Source organism: Phycodurus eques, chromosome 2, assembly GCF_024500275.1.
Source record: "Phycodurus eques isolate BA_2022a chromosome 2, UOR_Pequ_1.1, whole genome shotgun sequence".
Classification (NCBI taxonomy): Eukaryota; Metazoa; Chordata; class Actinopteri; order Syngnathiformes; family Syngnathidae; genus Phycodurus; species Phycodurus eques.
Genome location: NC_084526.1, coordinates 29,069,239 through 29,092,421, shown reverse-complemented (window position 1 = coordinate 29,092,421; position 23,183 = coordinate 29,069,239). Strand labels below are relative to the sequence as shown.

General features: G+C 40.1%; 1 protein-coding gene across 9 annotated transcripts in view; it reads left to right on the top strand.

Annotated features, from left to right (window-relative positions):
* Nucleotides 1-10,760: 10,760 nt before the first annotated feature.
* Nucleotides 10,761-23,183, top strand: part of LOC133399091 (protein diaphanous homolog 3-like) — a 216,809-nt gene continuing 204,386 nt past the window's right edge. For 3 of the 9 annotated variants that reach the window (XM_061670207.1, XM_061670209.1, XM_061670205.1), the window contains exons 1-6: nt 10,761-10,924; nt 11,223-11,357; nt 13,218-13,250; nt 13,575-13,754; nt 14,889-14,993; nt 17,860-17,990. In XM_061670207.1, the coding sequence (XP_061526191.1) occupies nt 11,232-11,357; nt 13,218-13,250; nt 13,575-13,754; nt 14,889-14,993; nt 17,860-17,990 (575 nt within the window). In that variant the 5' untranslated portion in view covers nt 10,761-10,924; nt 11,223-11,231. Of the gene's footprint in view, nt 10,925-11,010; nt 11,358-13,217; nt 13,251-13,574; nt 13,755-14,888; nt 14,994-17,859; nt 17,991-23,183 lie in introns of those variants that run through there. The other 6 variants (XM_061670214.1, XM_061670208.1, XM_061670215.1 and 3 more) reach the window with 4 other exon arrangements.

The following is a 23,183-nucleotide window of genomic DNA, read 5'->3' as shown; positions in this document are numbered from 1 at the left end:
TTAAAATTAATAAACATGAAAAATCTTTCACCAATAAAATTATTCATTCCGAATTTTAAATGTTTTTATTTGTAATTGTTCTAATGATTATTAATGATGCAATTATTGAAATTTTAAAATTTGAAATCTATGTAAAATTATGTTAGTAATGTTAATAAAATAAAATATTATTACTACTACGACTTAAATTATTTTATTCACAATAAATAAATAAACCAATGATTTAATTTGATAAATGCATAAAATGTAAATAATAATGAAGAAAAAAAATTAAAATTGTTTATTTTACAAATAAAATAATTCTCATTTAAAATTGTAATTAGAATAAAGCAAAATTTATTAAATAACCAATTATTTATTAAATATGAACAAATCCTTATTAAATGTAGATGTATTTAATTGTATTAATATTCAATCACTCAACAAATTCTAAGAGAAATTATTACAAAATAGACCAAAAAAAATCATTTAATCAAAATTTTAGGAAAATCTACTTGGAAAAAATATTTGTGGCACTTGATAATTGCTCGGCAGATCATGATTTGATAAAACAAAATATGTTTAGATACATGATTTCTACACCAACCATGTGCAATCATGTGGAACTATTTTTCTTACACCATAACAGCCGTTTCACTCAGATGGTGACTTTTTTCACTGGCGGGCGTGCACAAAATTTGCACCAACGTCAGCACAAATACACCATGTTGACTGAGTATGGAAAGGAATGGTTTTTGATCAGAAACTAGTTTGGGAATAACAGCATCTCATTTCAGATTTAGTTGTGCCTCAATGTCGATGGGATTGCAGAGAAACAGACAGTGAGCCGGTTCCCCAATATTATCCGGCTGCGGCCACGAATGGACGTTCCCATTCATCGGAAACAACCCCCTCGGGAATGCCCGCTTCGCTCGTAAACAGCTTATTCAGCCATTTCCACTCCTGCTCTTGTACAGTGCAGATGCTTTTTTGCTTGCTCTGCAAGCTTTGCCTCTGTTTACATTTTTCTTGCTGATAAACTTGTTTTTCTTCTTCCAAATAAATGAGAAGCAGCGACTCCTGGATATCTTTAAACCTGTGGGACTGTACATTTTGTCGATACAGTCGTTGCCATATTCCCAAACATTTTGATACCCCCTCACCATTCCGTAAGTGTGGCCTGCTAATTAGCATAAGGCTGATATTAGCAACAAGACCAGCAACACTATCATCTAACCTAAATGCTCTTTTCAATGTAACATACAGGATGAAGGCAATTGGCAATGTTGGAATCCAACGCACACCATGCCAATATCTTCCTCCCATCCCCCTCACCTGAAACGAACATTCACTAAGATGCGAAGGGCCCCTCCTCCACCTGTAAAGAAGCTAATCTCGAAATCTGATTTGTACTGTATGTGCAGGATGGTGGCTTAAAAACAGATACAAACAGCATTCTTCTCCAGATTAAGTCAGATCCCTATGGAGATCAGGCATTTTTCATCCCTGTAATTACAAGGGACAGAAATTTGGTCAAATAAATATGGCACAAAGAAGATAGAGCTACAAGCTTAGTGAGGATAAACCGTGAACCTATCAAACCATTGTCACCAACTATCTCTGCGAGACTAGCTCTATTCAATATCAAGTCACTGGGTAAACAGACACTTTCCAAAAAAATTGAATATCATGGAAAAGTTTATTTACTTCCATAATTCCATTCAAAAAGTTAACTTTCATTGATTAGAGATTCAGGGCCTACAATTGCAACAATTCCATGTATTTATTTGTTTATTTTTACCTTTTTGGATAATTTCACCTGTAAAATCTCAAATGTCATGAATGCTGTCGCTCCTATTAAAACTAAGACAATCTTGAGGCGACCTAGAACAACACCGTGGAGGAGCACAATGATGGTAAGGACCTCAAAATCAAAGTGTAGGAAAGCAGAATGTAAGAGAATAAAAAATAAACTCCAAATTGACACTTTTCTAAAATCATCAGTAATAGCTCCAGAACTCCTAACAGCAGATAAATGCAATGAATTTGTTATTTTAGTGAAAAAATACTACCCATCGGGTTAAATATTAGCACAAATCAGTAAAATGATAAAATGATACTACATCTGAAGCCACCCAGGAAAAACTCTGTTACCATGTCAGAATTTGATACAGTTGAGCAAAAAACTGGAGAGAAAATGGTTCAGCAGCTGAAACCATCAATGAGCTGTTTTGACTCAATACCATCAGACTTTTTCAAAGCTATTGCGAAGTCTTTGCATGCTGATTTGCAGCAAATAATCAATTGCTCACTTCAGTCAGGCGCGTTTCCTAAAGGTCTTAAAGTAGCTGCCATTAAGCCTGTGCTACAAAATCTCATTTCAAATCTTCCTTTCATAGCCAAGATTGTTGAGAAAGTTATTTTTATTCAACTCAGCACTTTCTTGAACATAAATTGACTTTTTGACCATTTTCAATCAGGTTTCTGAACTCATCACAGTACAGAATAAGCTCTTATCAAAGTGCTAATTGATATAAGGTTGAAAACTGACTCGGGAAAGGTGTCAGTTCTGGTCTTTTTGGATCTCAATGCGGCTTTTGATATGGTAGAGTATAATATACTGCTGATCCGGTTGGAAACGTGGGTAGGACTAAAAAGAACAGTCCTTCAATGGTTCAGGTCCTACCTGGAGGATCGGCGTTATTTTGTAACCATTAGAAGTGTTCAATCTCATCGAATGGCAATGACCTATGCTAAAATGCTTTTTATAAGTATAAACCTTTGGAGATATGACGAGAAACCTTTTTATCAGTCTTGTAATCTGAAGGTTGCTACACTATGAAATGTTGAGTTCCAGATGACTAGATGAGTTTACTTAAACTCAGAACACACACAAAATGCAATCAAGAGTGGAATTTTATGGTATATTTAATGACATCTAAATGGATCAAAAGGGAACACACAAAAGGGGTCTAACTATCCATTTTCAACACCGCTTATCCTGGTTAGGGTCGCGGGACGCTGGAGCCTATCCCAGCTGACTTTGGGCGAAAGGCGGACGACGCCCTGAACTGGTTGCCAGTCAGTCGCAGGGTACATATAGACACAGACAACCATTCGCACTCACATTCACACCGTCACTGAGTGTGAACTGAACCCACGCTGCCTGCACCAAAGTCAGGCGAGTGTACTACTACACCATCAGTGAGGGGGTCTAACTAAACAAAGAAAATAACACTAATAACAGTAAAAAGGAGGAAAATTGGCATACGAAAAGGGGAATACAACATCGTGTGTTGGACTAAAATTTGAAACGTGAGCGTTTACAGCATAGAATCAGAGCGAGAGAAAGCAAAGTTGGGGTTTCGTGTGAAGGTAGTAATTTCCCCAAAATTATTAGGCAGTGATGTTGTACATCATAGTAAGGATTGCAGTGTCGACTCACGAACGCAGATCAGCTGGTCTTTGGGGAGTGGTCTTCCTCCGGACCTCAGGCGGAAACAAAGCAGGTTTGGTTGAAGGATAAAAGGTGCACAAAAATACAAACAAAAAGAAATGGGAAAGGAAAGTTGTTATCCCGTTTGGGACACACTCATAACTTTCCTGCCGGTTGAACTGGTGGCGGGCCGAGCTCTGGTCCTCAGAGGCGTGCGGGACCGGCACGGGATGCCGGTAGTTGTGGATAGGAAAAGTGATCCAAGCTGTATGGCCGGCTTCTTCGATCGAAAACGCCTGAATCTTGTCTACAAATTTGATCAACTGGATTTAAAATCATTAATCTAAAACACTCCCAACTTTGTACTCTCACGCACAGAATCATTGTTTAAACTTTGGTCGTGGCAGATCGGTTACTTATTGTTCAATACAACATTTCGTACTGTTTGATTTCAAATCACGAGGAACAGCTTTCAAAATCTGACAGAGGACCTGTCAAACTGACAATAGTGACACAGACACCAAGGCATACATTTGGAATATTTCTACAGAATTTGTAAGATATCAAAACGGACATTTTATCTTCCATTAACAAACATCAAAGGAGAGTCCAGCGGTTGGCGCTTGCAGTTCCTTTTAATGCCGGTGGGTGGCGCCTCACGTGCATGTTTGATGGTCGGGGAAGGAGTCTTTTGAAGTCAGGAATCAAGATTTGACGGGAAGCTGCTTAGGTTACGGTCAAGTTGACGTACACCAGGCATTCTCCTAGTGGCCGTCTCACAGCAGGGCAGCGCGGAGGAGTGGGGTTATCACATGGTTGGGAGTCCCTGTGGCACCTCAGTTTGCGACGCGCATGTCCGTAACATTGTCTAAAACAGTTCTTCAATTAAACCACAACAAAACTGAGATAATTGTTTTTGGCAGTAAAGAGGATTGCTGTTAGTAAATACTTGGAGTCACTCTCTTTAAAAACCAAAGACCAAGTGTGAAACCTTGGTGGACTAATAGATTCCGACCTGGTTTTAAACAGTCATATCAAATCAGTTACTAAAACAGCCTTCTCCTAGCTGAAGAACATATCCAGAGTGAAAGCTTGTATATGCCAAACAGACCAGGAGACGCTCATCCATGCTTTTATCACAAGTAGATGTGACTACTGTAATGGTCTTCTTGTGTTAAACAGCTGGAGCTCATTCAGAATGCCCCAGCTCGGGTTCTGACCAGAACAAAGAGGTCAGAACATATTACTCCAATTCTAAAGTCCCTGCAGTGGCTCCCAGTCAGCTTTAAAATTGATTTTAAAGTTCTGCTACTGGTGTCATGGGTGTGTGTTCCGGTTTTTGTCTTCCCCCTGTTTCATACACACCTGATCCTGAGAGCATCTTCACGACCTTTGCCTCGTTCACCCTTATTACACCTTGCATTTAACCTCATGTTTCATTCTTTCTCGTCGCCAGTTCGTTGTACATTGTCGTCGCGTTCCAGCATTCCTTGTTTCCAAGTCAAAGACTCACAGTAAGACTAGACCCTGTTCCGATTATCGACCTCGCCTTTTTGCCTCATGTTTTTGGATACTGTTGTCTTTTTTGAATTGCCTGCCTGTATACCGACCTCTGCCCGTATATTAAACCTCTCTTTTTTGAAACTGTCCATTTGTTTTGGAGTCGTGCATTTTTTAGTCCTATCCTCTGTTCCGTTCATGACAACTGGTCTATAAACCCCTAACTGGTTTAGGTCCTGAATACATGAAAGAAATGCTAATGAAATATAAACCCAGTAGGTCTCTGAGATCGACAGACTCAGGTCAAATAGTGGAGCATAGTGTCCAAAGCAAACATGGTGAAGCAGGATTTTGCTGTTTTGTTGCACACAAATGGAATAAGTTGCCAACAGACGTGATGTCAGCCCCGAGTGTGAATGTTTTTAAGTCCAGGTAAAAAACTCTTCTTTTTTCCCATGCTTTTTAGAGCATTTCCAATTTTAAATGATATTTATTGCACTGTATGCTGTTTTAATTGTATTTTTTTCTTCTCTGTTTTAAATCTTTATAAGCTGTTTTTTTCTTTGTTTTTAAATACTTTCAATCATGTAAAGCACATTGAGTTACCTCTTGTATGAAATGCGCTATATAAATAAATTTGCTTTGCTAATTTGGGCATCCAGCTCATAAAACCAGGAATTAAAAAAGATATTACAATACTGTGAAGAAATCAGCCCGAATTTTGCAGGCCATAAATGTTTTAAACTGAGTGTCACACATTATTCATCTACTAAACTCAAAGCACCTGCACAGGTTTCCCCAGATGTTATTAAATTGCTTCAGTTTGGTTCTCATGCGTTTTAGAGCATTTCCACTTTTAATGATCTTTCTTGTACTGTACACTGTTTTTATTGTATTTTTATTTTTGTCTTTAAATGTGTATAAGCTATTTTTTCTTTTTATTAAAAAATGCTTTTAATCATGTAAAGCACATTGAGCTACCTTGTGTATGAAATTCGCTACATAAATAAATTTGCTTTGCTTTTTAAATTCCGTTCACGTAGTCAGCAGTAATAAGTTAATGCATTTAATAAGTTCCTTTTTCACTATAACTGGTGCACATTTACGAGTATAAACGAGTACGTTACTTTGGAGCGAGCTACAACGCCATCGCTGATTGGATTATACTGGGAAAATAGCGAGTGCCAACCAATCACAAAAAGCAGTGTAGCAGTCAGGAAAACAACTGCTCTTCAATATCAGGTTCTCAAAAACATCTTAGTTTGTAAATTTCGTTCACGTGATGAGCATTAATATGCAATAAGCGTCTTAAAATACTATTTGATATACAGTATTTTCATGTACTGAGGACCACAATGGAAATAAGCCCTTTGGGTTTATTATTATTATTATTATTATTAATCAGTTTATTTGAAAGGGGACAATGCAATTTCATAAAACACATGAAATACACATGGTTAAAAAAGCCAGAATTAGCCAGAAGGCTAGTTTTCATCCTCAGTGATGACACTTGACTGCTCAGGGGGCATAGTTAGTCATTTGGGGACACAAGGCAAACACAGGGAAAACGACTCACATCCATGCACCGCAAATATTTAATTTTGAATATTATCATCAACTAAATAGTGAATTTGAGAAAATAATATTTCCTGAGCTAGATAATACAATATTATTGTCATAACCCCCCCCCCCCCTTTTTTTTTTTTTTTTAAGAATATGTCTGATTTGACTAATGATTAGATTAAATTAACACTTGGGACATTGTGCAGTTCCAATCCACTTACCAGACACTTTTATGACAGCTCAAACATTAGGCTATTTGACTCCAAGGCTTCAAATACTTTTTCCCACTGGCACTTTTGATGTTTTCACAAGATAGCATACTGTACTTTGTCTTGAACAATGTACTTATAAACCCACACATTGTAAGTACACTTTGGGCACATTATTAAACAATGATTTATCAAAAAGGGATTACAAAATAAAACATTTGTCATTAAAATACATCTTCCAGGACATACCTACTACACGCAATGTGCCTCAATACCAGGCTTGTGCTCTGCCAATTCCTCCTTTTGGAGAACATTTTGTGGCGTAATGCTAATGGCACAACCCACAGTCTTATTTTTTCTTACACTTATGTATGAGAGTAGAATTTATTTCCATTTGTACAAGTTAAAAACAGGTACACTGGAATTCTTGACCATGCCCCTCAGTCAGTAGTAACAAATTAACAAACAATGCGATTTGAGACGAAGTGCAAGTTGCATAAGAAAAAGAAACTACCTGTTAAAAATATGGAAAATAAAAGAAATAATGAAATAAAGACCATGTCAAAAACATATCTGCACTATGACTATGGTTGACTATCCTATGGCAGCAATAACCTCAAGCAAACATTTCCTATAGTTGCAGATAAGGCACAATCATCAGGATTAATTTTGGATCATTCCTCTTTACAAAACTGTTTCAGTTCAGCAAGAATTCTGGGATATCTGCTGTGAAGAACTCGAGTTCATCCAGATCATTGTGCAAGTCTGATCTGCAACTACAGGAAACGTTTGGTTGAGGTTAATGCTGCCAAAGTCAACCGGTTATTAAATCCAAGCGTTCACTTATTTTTTTTTACTCCCTGTCATGTTAATGTTTACGTTATGCTCTATAAAAATAAAGCAAACAAAAACAAAAAAACAATTGTTTGTGTGGTATTAGTTGAAGCAGACGGTTTATTCTTGTGATTTAGATGAAAATCAGACAACATTTTATGATCACTTTATGCAGCTATTTAAGAAATGTCAAAGGGTTCACATACTTTTTCCACCCTCTGTATATAGGCTTCCATCTTCATAATCAAAACATATAAGTACACTTGGGGTGGTGTAGTGTCCCCCAGAACTGGTCTGGTGTTGTGATAAATAGGATTTTTTTTTTAAAATAATTTTTGAAATCCGTGATCATGACAGTGAAATATAGCAATTTCAGTGGACTTTTATTTTGAAATGCCACATCAGATTTTGATGGGACCTCTTTTGTTGGAGACTTGGGGTGGTGTAGTGTCCCCCAGAACTCGTCTGGTGTTGTGATAACTAGGATTTTTTTTTTAAAGAATTGTTGAAATCCGTGATCATGACAGTGAAATATAGCAATTTCAGTGGACTTTTATTTTGAAATGCTACATCAAACTTTGATGGGACCTCTTTTGTTGGAGACTTGGGGTGGTGTAGTGTCCCCCAGAACTGGTCTGGTGCTGTGATAACTAGAATTTTTTTTAATGACTTTTTGAAATCCGTGATCATGGCAGTGAAATACACCAATTTCAAGAGTCTTTTATTTTGAAATGCCACATCAGATTTTGATGGGACCTCTTTTGTTGGAAACTTGGGGTGGTGTAATGTCCCCCAGAACTGGTCTGGTGTTGTGATAACTAGGATTTTTTTTTTTAAAGAATTTTTGAAATCCGTGATCATGGCAGTGAAATATACCAATTTCAGTGGACTTTTATTTTGAAATGCCACATCAGATTTTGATGGGACCTCTTTTGTTGCAGACCTGGGGTAGTGTAATGTCCCCCAGAACTGGTTTGGTGTTGTGATAACTAGGAGTTTTTTTTAAAGAATTTTTGAAATCCGTGATCATGGCAGTGAAATACACCAATTTCAGTGGACTTTTATTTTGAGATGCCACATCAGATTTTGATGGGACCTCTTTTGTTGCAGACCTGGGGTGGTGTAGTGTCCCCCAGAACTGGTTTGGTGTTGTGATAACTATGATTTTTTTTTTAAAGAATTTTTGAAATCTGTGATCATCACAGTGAAATATAGCAATTTCAGTGGACTTTTATTTTGAAATGCCACATCAGATTTTGATGGGACCTCTTTTGTTGGAGACTTGGGGTGGTGTAGTGTCCCCCAGAACTGGTTTGGTGTTGTGATAACTTGGAGTTTTTTTTTTTAAAGAATTTTTGAAATCTGTGATCATGACAGTGTAATATAGCAATTTCTGTGGACTTTTATTTTGAAATGCTACATCAGATTTTGATGGGACCTCTTTTGTTGGAGACTTGGGGTGGTGTAGTGTCCCCCAGAACTGGTATGGTGTTGTGATAACTAGGAGATTTTTTTAAAATAATTTTTGAAATCCGTGATCATGGCAGTGAAATACACCAATTTCAAGAGTCTTTTATTTTGAAATGCCACATCAGATTTTGATGGGACTTCTTTTGTTGGAGACCTGCGGGGGTGTAGTGTCCCCCAGAACTGGTCTGGTGTTATGATAACTAGGATTTTTTTTAAAAAGAATTTTTGAAATCCATGATCATGACAGTGAAATATAGCAATTTCAGTGGACTTTTATTTTGAAATGCCACATCAGATTTTGATGGGACCTCTTTTGCTGGATACCTGGGGGGGTGTAGTGTCCCCCAGAACTGGACCGGTGTTGCGATATCTCATTAAAAAGATTTAACAGATTTTTTTTCAGTCAGGGGTAATGAAAGCAATATATGCAGTTTTCAGAGATTTTTATTTTGAAATACAATATCAGATCTTAATCAAACCTCTTTTCGCGGAGTCCTTGGTGGTCTGTCACACAGATCTGAACTTGTCTTGCGATACCAATGGGATTATGTTGGGGTGGCTTTTTCTCAGTCGGTAGAACAGGTTCGAATCCCTGCTACGACTGTCCCCATGTCGAAGTTTCCTTGGGCAAGACACTGATTTGCTCCCAGTGGGCATGGCAGCGCCTTGCATGGCAGCAGTCGCCCATTGGTTTATGAATGTGTTTGTGAATATGAGTCTTTGTAAAGCGCTTTGGCCACTGTGATGATGGAGATAAAGCGCTATATAAGTGCAGTCCATTGCCATTTATTTTTCCTAAGATATCAAATAAAGTAATTTGTTTCATGTATGTATGTATGTAATGTATCTCAAGATTCAAATTAACTTTGCTGGTTGCATCCCTTAACCGAAGAGCACTTACGTCCGTATTATTGGGAAGCTTTTATTTTGAAGGTGGCTTTCGCCGCGAGTTGGCGACCTATTACCGTAATGCCTAGTATGAACAAAATTAGGGGCGGCTGGCTTGACTGCTACTTTACGAGTGGAGGCTGGCTTGACCGCAGTCCTTCTTGCGACGCAGGAGCCAATCATGGTGGCAGTGGGAATCCTAGTAGCGCTCTATCAACCAGCCTATAGTCGGAATTCCTCTTCCCCAGCTCTTTGGAAAGGAATTTTCAAGGCTTTCCCTCATCTCAGGGTCAATTTCCTCCGGATTTTCACGTTACCCGCTGGCTGGAATACCCCCCCCGGTCTACAACTCGTCTTCATTTCAATGCATTTTTTGTGGGTCCTGAATAAGAATGATCCATCTGTCTGTCTGTGTCTGTTTTATATACCTGTCCTGTTTATATACTGTTTAAATACACGAATAAAGGGAAATATTCAGTTATTACAATTCTATATTCAGAACATGGAATTTAATGAATGATACCTATGCAATTATCAAACAAAACAGTTAGTGAGGGGACACTTTCATGCCGGTTGCACCAGCCTGTTAAAATATTTACATTACATCTAATAGCTATTAGTTAATAGATCACTAATAATAATGCAGGTCCGAGAAAAAAACAAAGACCCTGTACTGTAATGTGAACGTCAAATATCAATGCTACCACCGCACCTACCCACCTACGGTACGTTCGCATTGCAAAAACAAGCGATTCCGTCTGAAGTGAGTTGATTGACAGCACTGACAACCAATCAAATGCATGTTTAACAAAAAAAGGGGCGGTGTTATTTCAGGAATTGCGCCACCTCCACTATTCAGTGGACATTATTGGTCGACTCAAACGATCAAATTTTATACCCTCTTTGCGCGGGTCTGTCAAAAAGTACTGTATCGTTGTGTAAGCAACATTTCAGTTCATGGTGGTCGTAGTTACTTTACTTTTCCATAATTAGAAGACAAAAGGCCATATCTACAGAGAAACTGTATGTCCAACGCCTTCCCCAGGTTAGTGGAAAGTTGACACGTTGACGTGGCAGTCCACAAATTGGATTAGTACTGTCCCTGCTAGTTGACAGACAGCTAAACGGACATGAAACACGATTGGATCGTAATAATATTGCTTTCTCAGCGGTTCAGAATAACGTTTTATTGACTTAATGCAATAGAGTAGAACCTCCGTACTTGTCTCTAAAACCAAGGCGACGTTTTCAAAGAATAGTACTTGTAGTATTTGTCAAAGATGTGTTGTAACTCAGGTCGAGGTCGACAGTAAGAGGCCGTAACGTCGAGTACATGTGCACAGGTCAACAACATGGACACTTACGGTCAGCGGTTTGAAGCCACGTCGGGACGAGACGGTAAATCTCATAAGAAGAAGGCTTCCTCCTCCCACCTCGGTACGCCATGCTCCGAAGAAGGAGACCGCAAACCCAAGTTTGTAAGTTTCACTTAAATAAGTAGTTACATTTCTGTGTACAGAAAAAAGCAGTGTGCTGCTTTTGTTGTACCCTTATTTATTGCAAAGACGGTTGCAATAAAAAAGAAAATGGTCGTTTCGATAGGTGTGCACTTGAGGATATGTAGTATGCATTCAATTTCAACCAACACTTCTCCATACCTGAACATGTAATGTACTAATATTTTGGCTTTTTAGAAAAAGGCTAGGTTAGATTTATGTTAAGGCTAGAACTGGGTGCTTCCTCGTTGTGGTCAAGACACAGGATAAGGAACTAGTAATTCGTTGTCAACAAAAGTTCTGACAACCTTTGATGGACTGATATTGAATAGCACAATATTATACACCACTATACTGTATAACACTGAATTTGCACATTAATGAGGGATAAACAACAGCATGTCAGCCCTAGTAATGATGGAGCTTCACAGACACAGTAGTACAATCATACATGTTCTTATTCATGCAGTAATTTGCTTCAACTGTCATCTTTCTTGGTAATGAGAGTGAGAGAGAAACAGACAGAGGTTATTAAGAGAACAATTAGGACAATAAGCACAATGAAGAGCAGACGTTTTTTTTTTTTTCAGTTCTACCTATTATGTATATCACTTAGTGAAACAGGTAAACATTTCTTATTTTAGGAAGGGCCTAAGACCTATGTTTGACTTGTAATATTGTTTTCTTAATAGCACCCGTTGGCATATTTATGTAGTTGGTGTTGCCTGAAGGAAATAAAAAGGTTAAAATTAGCAGAGGGTTTAGGCTTTCCACTAATCCATACGCTTCCTAGAGCTATAGTACAATGCAGCTATCTTGCTTGTGGGTCTCTCTGGGTCCCTGCAGTATTCTTCTCAGTGGACTTTTGTCTCATCACACCACTGTTGTACACAATCATTGTAATGTATAGTAGTAGTTTAATGGCTCGTTGGAAACGATTTTCCACATTATTCCAATAGGTGGCAGTACAACATCATAAAAGCCATGATAAGGCTGGTAAGTCAGTTTCTTTTTAAAGAAAAAACGGACGTTTTTATTTTTTATTTTATTAAAACAATAAAAATACACAGTATGGGGGGGCATAAAAAATAAATCAGAAAGTGTTCGTCATCGCACAGACTTTGTGCTCACTCATCTTATTTGTTAGACCTTTTCACTATTTTACTACATTCACCAGGAATGTTCAAACGCAAAGCAGTACTGTATTACAGTAATCGTAAGTAGTGAGACAGCCCACTAAGTGAGTCTATTAGCTTTAGAATTAAAAGGAAATTTCAGACAAGGGCAGGTAATCTGAATGAGCGCAGGAAATCAAACTTGGAAAAAATGGCAGGTGAATCACAAGTTACTGGTTAATTAACTGTATTTATGGTGGTTACCTTTTTCTTTATGAAAAAAAAGAATCAAATAATAATTGCTGACATGTATAACATCTTGTAATGGGCTATATGACTTATGATTCAATTTTAAGGAGGTTTAACAATCATTGTGTGGAGGGAAAATACCTGTCTGTTATTTACAGTTTATTTCTGTGACCGAGTACATGTATATTTTTAAAGTAAAGGTCAATATTTTATATTTTTTACCACCTGAATAATATCTATTTTTACATGTAACATTGTGTCGCTATGAAGGGTGTGCTGAGGTTTGGTGTTTTTCTTCTGCTCTATAATAGTTGAGGTGACTTCCTTTGTTTAGACTCATCTCTTTAAGGTCAACTGTGACCATGCAGAGTCCACACTGAAACCTAGACATTGTTTAATACATTACAGTTGATGATTGTGTGCACGGCAGTGATACTTCAAATTGTTTTTTTTTTGTCTGTCCCCTCCCTATTCATAGCACCTGCCATTTAGAAATCTCACTGATGACGTGGTAAGAAATGAAAAATGAAAGCAATTCTTCCATTTTCTTGGCTGCAGACTATCGACTAACATGACTAAAACCATCGCATTTATTCAAAAAGTGAAGCCTTTTAAGTAAAAGTATTTTTAAATTTTTCTTTCACCCTAACCAGATTTATGCTTCTCTCGCACAATACAAATTGAATATTATCGTCATGCAGAATACATTGTTAACTCCACTTTGATAAATATTTATATAAATCTATATACAGTAAACTAACACTCATCTTGCCTTGTTGCACCTTTTTTGTTTATTTTGATTTGGGTCTTTCTTTCATTTTCTTTCCCCCTGTAGCTGGACAGATTTGCAAGTATTCGGATCCCGGGTAGTAAAAAGGAGCGGCCAGCGATACCCCATTCTAAACACAGTACTACTGATTGGTCTGTATTTTCATCATCCAGTTCCCAGTTTGAGGAACTTTCATCAAAGATCACTTCAGAAAAGGAAATATTGGCACTGTTCGAAAAAATGATGGTACGCAAGTAATGATGTCATTCTTTTATCCACAATGTTTCTGAAAAATGTTATTAACAACCAACTTTCACTGAGCTAATGACTCTGCATCAGTATTACTTTACACTTCTAGTGTAGCATAAACATTGCATTATTTTTTGTTGCCTAGAAATACAACTCCTTATTTAACAATTGCAAAAAATAACTTCAAAATCATTTTTAAAATTTTATTTATTTATTTATTTATTTTTAAAACTTGTCAGGATTTAACCAAAGCAAATCAGTGTGTGTGTGTGTGTGTGTGTGAAGACAATATGGAAAAACACTTGCAGATCGAAAATCCAATGGAAGCATCATATTGTATTTACAGTTATTTAGTATTAGGCTTTGTTCCAATGTTACTTGGTGCATTTATTCCTAAATCTAATCAAATGAAATCAAACGTTTTATGGAGCACTTTTCATACAATGCTATGTATCTCAAACTGCTTTAGTTAAAATCAATCCCAGCTTCTCCCACTCATCCACACAGCTAGATACAGTATATGGACACACACACACACACACACAGACGCACACACACACACACACACACACAGTTAAAAAAGTAAGAAAATAATAATGTAATTATGTATGGTGGGTATAGAGAAACCAAGTGGGAAGCACCATCACAAGGAGCCGTCTGCACCAAGAGCAGACAGCGGCCACAGTGTACCGTGATGGAGCCCTAGCATAGTGGCGTAGGGAGAGCCACAAATGGCTTATGTTACTTATGTTCAAGGTCACTCATTTAATATTAATAATGAATTTATGGTGAGATTACAAATCCATTAGATCTTGTGTCAGCAACCACACACCGAAAACCCAAAAAGACTGAAATTTTTCATATTGATAAATTAAAGCAACACAATGATTTCACTTAGAAAGCAAGTGTACTGTGTTCATACATGCTGTGTTAATCTCTCTTCATTTTTTAATGAGACTGGAAAATGTGACAAAAGTCACACCTACACTTGACGTTGAGCCCTCAATTATTTCCCCCCCATGTTTTAACTGTTATACTGATGCAATGGAAAGTCAAGTTGCCTGGGGTATTATAAAAACAGGACTGAAAAAAACAGTATTGTAATTCTAATGTTGTTCATTTTTATATTAGGAGGACATGAACTTGAATGAAGAAAAAAAGACTCCCTTGAGAGACAAGGACTTGAATACAAAGAGAGAAATGGTCATCCAGTATGTTTGTACTTCTTCAAAAGCGGTATGTTTTATATTTTATGTTACATTTTATGCATGTCATATGCTGGCCGTATTTGAGTTCCTCAGTTTTCTGCATGTTTATACTTTACCTAATTGTTACGGGCTTGCGAACAGTATGTATAAAACTACAGAACTGAGCAGAGGAGTTGTACTGTATAACATGAGACAAATCCAACACGAGAACACTAAGCATTTTTATTGGCACTATTGGACAATTTTCGCCGAAACTTAAATTGCCTTTCACTGTACTTAGCAGAGGCGCCACGGTGGCCGACTGGTTAGAGCGTCAGTCTCACAGTTCTGAGGACCGGGGTTCCGCCTGTGTGGAGTTTGCATATTCTCCCCGTGCCTGCGTGGGTTTTCTCCGGGCACTCCGGTTTCCTCCCACATCCCAAAAACATGCATTAATTGGAGACTCTAAATTGCCCGTAGGTGTGACTGTGAGTTCGAATGGTTGTTTGTGCCCTGCGATTGGCTGGTGTACCCCACCTCCTGCCCGATGATAGCTGGGATAGGCTCCAGCACACCCGCGACCCTAGTGAGGAGAAGAGGCTCAGAAAATGGATGGATGGCTGTTCTTAGCAGATAGAAATCCACTCCTTTTTTATGGCAGACCAACAACTGAATAAACCTTGCCATTGGTAAACAGAATGAGCAATTTTTATTAGGCTGTCACTACCAAATCTTTTCAGAATCGATTATCCATCCATCCTTTTTCTGTACCGCTTATCCTCACAAGGGTTGCAGGCGTGCTGGAGCCTATCCCAGCTATCTTCTGGCGAGTGGCGGGGTACACCCTGAAGTGGTCGCCAGCCAATCACAGGGCTCATATCAACAAACAACCATTTGCACTCACATTCACACCCATGGACAATTTAGAGTCTTCAATTAACCGACCATGCATGTTTTTGGGATGCGGGAGGAAACTGGAGTGCCCGGATAAAACCCACACAGGCACGGGGAGAACATGCAAACTCCACACAGGCGGGGCCGGGATTTGAACCCCAGTCCTCAGAACTGTGAAGCTGACGCTCTAACCAGTCGGTCACCGTGCCGAAAATAAAAACATATTTTTAAAATAGGACTAAACAAGGACCATCTCATTATTTTTTTTGTTTCGTTTAATTATTGTGCATTTCTGAAATGCTTTAGTTTAATTTGAATCCCATTAAAAGTAAAATAAAATTAAATCCTTCATGTTTTCTTTCAAGAATTGTACAAATTGTGCCTGGGTAATTGAATTTTGGAACATAACTGTGTAATTTTTTCTGATTTACAAACTAAAAGTAGGGCTACATTTCACATCAAGAGCAAGTAAATAAAAAGAGAGCATTATCAAATTGTTCAAATAAAGTGCTTCAGAAAAATAAAAAAGTTAGCGTTTCCCCTTTTCTGTTTGGGATCTTGATGACACAGTGAAGTCTCAAACGTCCATACATCCACCCATTTTCTGTACCGCTTATCCTCACTAGGGTCGCGGGTGTGCTGGAGCCAATCCCAGCTATCTTCGGGCGAGAACACCCTAAACTGGTCGCCAGCCAATCGCAGGGCACATAGAAACCATTCACAGTCACACCTACGGGAAATTTAGAGTCTTCAATTAACTTAGCATTTTGCATCATAAGGGTGTTTCACATGTATACACGTTTAATTCTGCTTCCAGAGGAAAATTCCCACTGAGAAGTTCAATTTTTTTCCAGATGTTTCTTTCCTTTACCTGTAATTTTCTGATCTTTCTACTCGATTTCCACGCTCTCTTTCTCTCTCCCCTGTTACGTTTCTCCTCGTCTCTGTGTGGTCAGTGCACAGTCAATGATTATAGCCTGAGATGCAGGTTTGATTAGCTGAAGGATGGCTGAACTCGAATGTGATTGGTCGGTACTGTTCATCACTATCGTAAAACCTGTAAATTGTAATGCTGCGCCACTTGAATTAAAAACGCCCTTTATGTTTTTAGTCATGAACTTTATATTTTTGCTATGGTGTTGGTCCATGTTGGACTGCTTCTGGGTCCTGTCTCCGGACCCGGACTGCAGTCCGCCAGTTAAAGCATAAATCGACAGAACGCCAGCATCTTGACATACAAACATTAATGCTCGCATTAGCCTAAGATAGCGAGTTATATTCGATGCTTGAGAGCTGTATTAAAAGTACATGAAAATTACCCTAAGCTTTCCTTGGATGTCCTCCGAAACACCCGGGGGACAACGCCACATCTCTGCCAGCCTGAGAGCTTGCATCAACCGTCATATATAAATATATCCAATATACTGTATGTATAATAATAAAAAAATATTTGATCATCACACCCGTAGTTGCTATTTAACAGCGTTGACATACCCTCAGAAAGTTATGGGATTGGAATGTCTCTTGATAGTCAAGCCCTCAGGCATCATAAGTGGGGATAAAAAGTTTTAGTAAAACTTTGTTTTGACTACAAAACGTATGAAATTATGAATTGGTAGTTACATTAATTATTTTTGTTGGCAAGTGACCATGGTATAAGTGGGTTAATGCCCTTCAAAGTGTACAATTATCAGGGATTAATGGACTTTGCGGAGGCGAACGTCCTCTGCTGTCCGTTCGTTCATTATTTGGCGACATAATGGCATAAGGAATCAGAATGATGCATGCATTTACTCAAATGTCACACAAACTTGAATTATTTTACTGAGAAGTCTGGAAATTAGGGTCTGGAAAAAACATGGAATTTTGAAATCTCGTGTAGGAACCCTGCTTATGCATTGTTAATTATATGGTATGCCTTACAATACCATACAGCATCTTAAATAGTTTATTTGTCAGATTATTTTCTTCCCCTCTCTCTCCATTGGCATGTAAAATGTTTTCTCTTTTCCTTCCTCCAGGGTAGCTTGAAAAGCAGCTATCAGATATCTCCTCAGGAATTCCTGGGAGAACTTAAGTCAGGGGTGATGGAAGAACGCCTATTTGGTTGCCTAGACTCACTGCGCGTCTCACTTACCAGCAATCCTGTCAGGTACAGTTCAATAAAATAAACAGGCTTGTTCCTGTCCCTCTTGTTGAAATTTAGATTTTTCCTTTTTTTGATAGTTAAACAGTTTGAAATTAAGTGTCACATTAAACTTCATTCACCTATTTTTAAATATCTTAAGAAAATCTTTCATATAAATCTACATTTTAAAAATGAAGGTGAGCTCAGATAACATAGTCTTCATGTTATGAAAAATATGTTACTGTAGCATGCAAGGGCTACATTATCCACTTTTGTGCATCCCAATGAGTTACACAGTATTACCATCACCCTGCAAAAAGCAAAGCAAATTTATTTATAAAGCACATTTCATACACAAGGTAACTCAATGTGCTTAACATGATTAAAAGCATTTAAAAACAAAGAAAAAAAACCATGCAAGCATGGGGAAAACACGGATTGTCCATAACGAACACAATGTTCAAGCATAAGGGTGTCCACACGTGCACTTGGCACCAGGGCACCCTAGGTCGCAGTTCGATGATCGACTTTGTGGTCGTGCCATCGGACTTGCGGCCAATATGTCTTGGGCACTCGGGTGAAGAGAGGGGCGGAGCTGTCAACTGATCACCACTTGGTGGTGAGTTGGCTCCGATGGTGGGGGAAGATGCCGGTCCGACGTGGCAGCCCCAAACTTATTGTGAGGGTCTGCTGGGAACGTCTGGCGGAATCCACCGTCAGAAGGAGTTTCAACTCCCACCTCCAACAGAACTTTGCTCATGTTCTGGGGGAGACTGGGGACATCGAGTCCGAGTGGACCATGTTCCACGCCTCCATTGCTGAGGGGAGGGCCCCGGGGGTGGATGAGATTCGTCCGGAGTTTCTCAAGGCTCTGGATGTTGTTGGGCTGTCCTGGTTGACGCCTCTGCAATATCGCGTGGACATTGGGGACAGTGCCTCTGGATTGGCAGACTGGGGTGGTGGTCGCCCTTTTTAAGAAGGGGTACCGGAGGGTCTGTTCCAACTACAGGGGGATCACACTCCTCAGCCTCCCTGGTAAGGTCTATTCAGGGATGCTGAATAGAGAGGAGGGTCCATCGGGAAGTTGAATCTCAGATTCAGCAGGAGCAGTGTGGTTTTCGTCCTGGCCGTGGAACAGTGGACCAGCTCTACACTCTTGGCAGGGTCCTCGAGGGTGCATAGCAGTTCGCCCAGCCAGTCTACATGTATTTTGTGGACTTGGAGAAACCGTTCGACCGTGGGGGTGCTTCGGGAGTATGGGGTACCAGAGTTTGGTTCGCATATCCGGCAGTAAGTCGGACTCATTTCCGGTGAGGGTTGGTCTCCGCCAAGGCTGCCCTTTGTCACCGATTTGGTTCATAACTTTTATGGACAAAATTTCTAGGCGCAGCCAAGGCGTAGATGGGGTCCGGTTTGGTGGCCTCAGTATTACATCTCTGCTTTTTGCAGATGATGTGGTTCTGTTTGCTTCATCAAGCCGTGACCTCCAACTCTCACTGGAGTAGTTCGTAGCAGAGTGTGAAGCGGCTGGGATGAGAATCAGCACCTCCAAATCTGAGACCATGGTCCTCAGTCGGAAAAGGGTGGCGTGACCTTTCCAGGTCGGGGATGAGATCCTGCCCCAAGTGGAGGAGTTCAAGTATCTTGGGGTCTTGTTCACGAGTGAGGGAAGAATGGAACGGGAGATCGACAGGATCGGTGCAGGGTCTGCAGTGATGCGGACTTTGTATCGATCCGTTGTGGTAAAGAAGGAGCGAATCTCTCGATTTACCGGTTGATCTACGTTCCTACCCTCCCCTATGGTCACGAAGTGTGGGTCGTGACCGAACGAACAAGATCCCGGATACAAGCGGCCGAAATGAGTTTCCTCCGCAGGGTGTCCGGGCTCTCCCTTAGAGAGAGGGTGAGAAGCTTGGTCATCCGGGAAGATCTCAGAGTAGAGCCGCTGCTCCTCCACATCGAGATGAGCCAGATGAGGTGGCTGGGGCATCTGATTCGGGTGCCTCCCGGACGCCTCCCTGGTGAGGTGTTCCGGGCACGTCCCACCGGGAGGAGACCCCGGGTACGACCCAGGACACACTGGAGAGACTACATCCTTCGGCTGGCCTGGGAACGCCTCGGGGTCCCCCCGGTAGAGCTGGATGAAGTGGCTGGGGAGAGGGAAGGCTGGGTGTCCCTGCTTAAAGCTATTGCCCCTGTGACCCGACCCGGATAAGCGGTAGAAAATTGATGGATGGCATGGGGAAAACAGTGACTGCACTGAGCCAAACTTTTAAACAACCTGTATGGAAGTAACATCAGTGTTGGGAAAGTTCTTTTTCTATGTGAACCAGTTAAAAAAAAAGTTCACTTCACTGTTCCAAAAATGAACTACTGTATTTTCACGACCATAAGGCGCACTGCACCGTATTAAAAGGCACAGTCTCAGTTACGGGTATTATGGGGCGCAAGCATGTTAAAACATACGCTAGCTTAAAACATACGGTAGCATGCATGCACACTAAAACAATGTTTTTAAAAAGGCAGCGTGAGCAAAACTGAGTTCGGTTGTACTTTATTGAAGTATTTAACAATGTAGTCATGTTATTTTTTTGATAAATCCTCATCCACAAATCCATCAAAGTCCTCATCTTCTGTATCCGAAATGAACAGCTGGGCAAGTTCTCAATCAAACACACCAGGTTCGAGTCAGTCTCATTGCCGTGCGAAAGCTCGAATAACAGTGCAAACTGACACGTTAGCACAAGCATCCACAATCCATTCACAAATTGTGGTGAAAGTCGCCCGGCGCTGCCTCCTAGTCTTGGTAAGCTGTGTTCGCTATGTCATCCATGGCTCCCACGCCACTCACAACTTCACTTTGAACGCCCTGTTTACACGGATGTCCAGCGGTTGGAGTTCCGGAATGATGGCAAGCTCCGGGTTATTGCACTCAGTCGAATGGTGACTGTAGAGACACTTCTCCTGGCTGTTCTTTGCTCATGAATCCATTCCCATATTCCCCCGCGTAACTAATATCTTGCAGTTTAAACTGTGCTTTGTAAGCGTATCTCTACGTAGGTGCCATTTTCGGGTGTCCTTAGCCAAACCGATGCACATACCGGAACTATATACCTACTGGGGGTGTGTCTTTAGCCGCCTCTGTCACGCTCCCTTCCCCCTTTACGTCCGCATGCTGTCCTCAGTCACATCCGCCTTCCTCTATATATGCAGCGTGTCGGCAGGAAATGCTCCCAGTCAGTCAGGCGCAGCGCTCATTAAAGTCACACAACAACATTTACAGATTTTGGAACTCTGTGCACACACCATTTTGGAGAAAATTTAAGACTTTTGCGCCTTATGGTCGTGAAAATACGGTATTTCAGTTCATAGTTTATAATTAAAATTATTTTAACCAAGTTCACTGTTCGGAAAATGACTAGTTCATAGTTCTTTTTTTTTTTTTTTTTTCTTCTCTCAATACGTGTGTTGCTGATGGGTTATTACCCTAAAAATACTGCCACTTAATTTCTCCCATGTTTCCACCCATTCAGTACACACTAGTAGCCAGCTGCAGCTTCCACCCTACAATCTCAAAAACATGAGGATCCAGCGTATGATATTACCAGCCAGTATGGCGCTGTGTCCAGCCATTGTGATGACAATTTATAAATTAATTTGATGAAATAAACACTATATTGGAGACTGTATGCGTGCGTTTGCGTGTGAGAGAGAGAGAGAGCGAGAGAGCTAGCCAGCCAGCTAGCTAGCTGCTTGGGGGTGTGTTTTTTTTATTACGGCTGCCAAACCGCGGAGGCGAAAGTTTTATTTGCGTCCGTTGACAACTTATTGTAAGACACTACTCATCACCTCTATGGTCGAGAATAAACGACAGTTCTTCCATATGGTTATCACGAGGGGAGGGCGAAGAGCGATGATGCTAATTGCTAAGCTATCGTGTCATAAATAGTGTTGCACCAAGTACTGATGCAGTACCGTACCGAGGTATTTTGATGTCAATAATAGCATGGTACCAGCTTAATAGCATGGTACCAGTGGGAAAAAAAAAACTTACACAACAGCGCTCAATTCATACGGTGTCTTAAAGGCCAGTACCCAAAACGCCGACAATCAGCCAATGACTGCCTGTCTTCCGACAAGTTGTGTGCTTGCGACTGGGTGGGACCTGTGGTAATGAAATGGCTTCAAATTGCCGACTCGCTTCTGCAGACAAGTTATCACGCGTTTGCGTTATCAACTGGGACGAAACCTCATAGTCCGCAGCTCACGAGGCTACATAAGAGAAGTCAGTGTTTTATGGAGTGGATTCTCATTTGCTGTGAGGGAACGTCAGCATTCGATGCACACAAGAGTCAGTGTTTCCAGCAGGAGATCGAAAGCAATCGATAGCATGACACGATTTAGCGCGGATGCGCGCCACATGGAAGCCCAGCATGGAGCGTTCCAACCCGGCTACACTCGTCGTCAGAGACCAGTGTCGTCAGTGCCACTGTCTCCAATCCATACATAATGGCTGGCCTCACCACTGTTTTATAAACCTTGCCCTTCATCCGAGCAGAGACTTTTCTGTCACATAGTACACCTGACACCTTCCTCCACCCTTTCCAACCTGCTTGGACTTGTTTCTTCACTTCCTTACCACACTCACCATTGCTCTGGACTGTTGACCCCAACTAAAGTCCTCCACCGACCTATCTCTTCTTCCTTTTGTCTCAGTCTTCCCCCTCCACCCCTCTCATTTATGCACATATATAACCAAGTTTGAACAACAAAATAGGAAGCCAAACAATACGCGTCCGGAGATATGCAGTGGGTACGGAAAATTTTCATACCCCCTTAGATCTTTCACTCATTGTTATATTGCAGCCATTTGTTAAAATCATTTAAGTTAATTTTTTTCCTCATTAATGTACACACAGCACACCATATTGACAGAAAAAAACGTAATTGTTTCAGTTTTTGCTGATTTTATTAAAAAAGAAAAACTGAAATATCACACAACCATAAGTATTCAGACCCTTTGTTGTGACACTCATATATTTAACTCGGGTGCTGTCCATTTCTTCTGATCATCCTTAAAATGGTTCTACACCTTCATTGGAGTCTAGCTGTGTTTGGTTATACTGATTGGACTTGATTAGGAAAGTCACACACCTGTCTGTATAAGACCTTACAGCTCACAGTGCATTTCAGAACAAATGAGAATCATGAGGTATT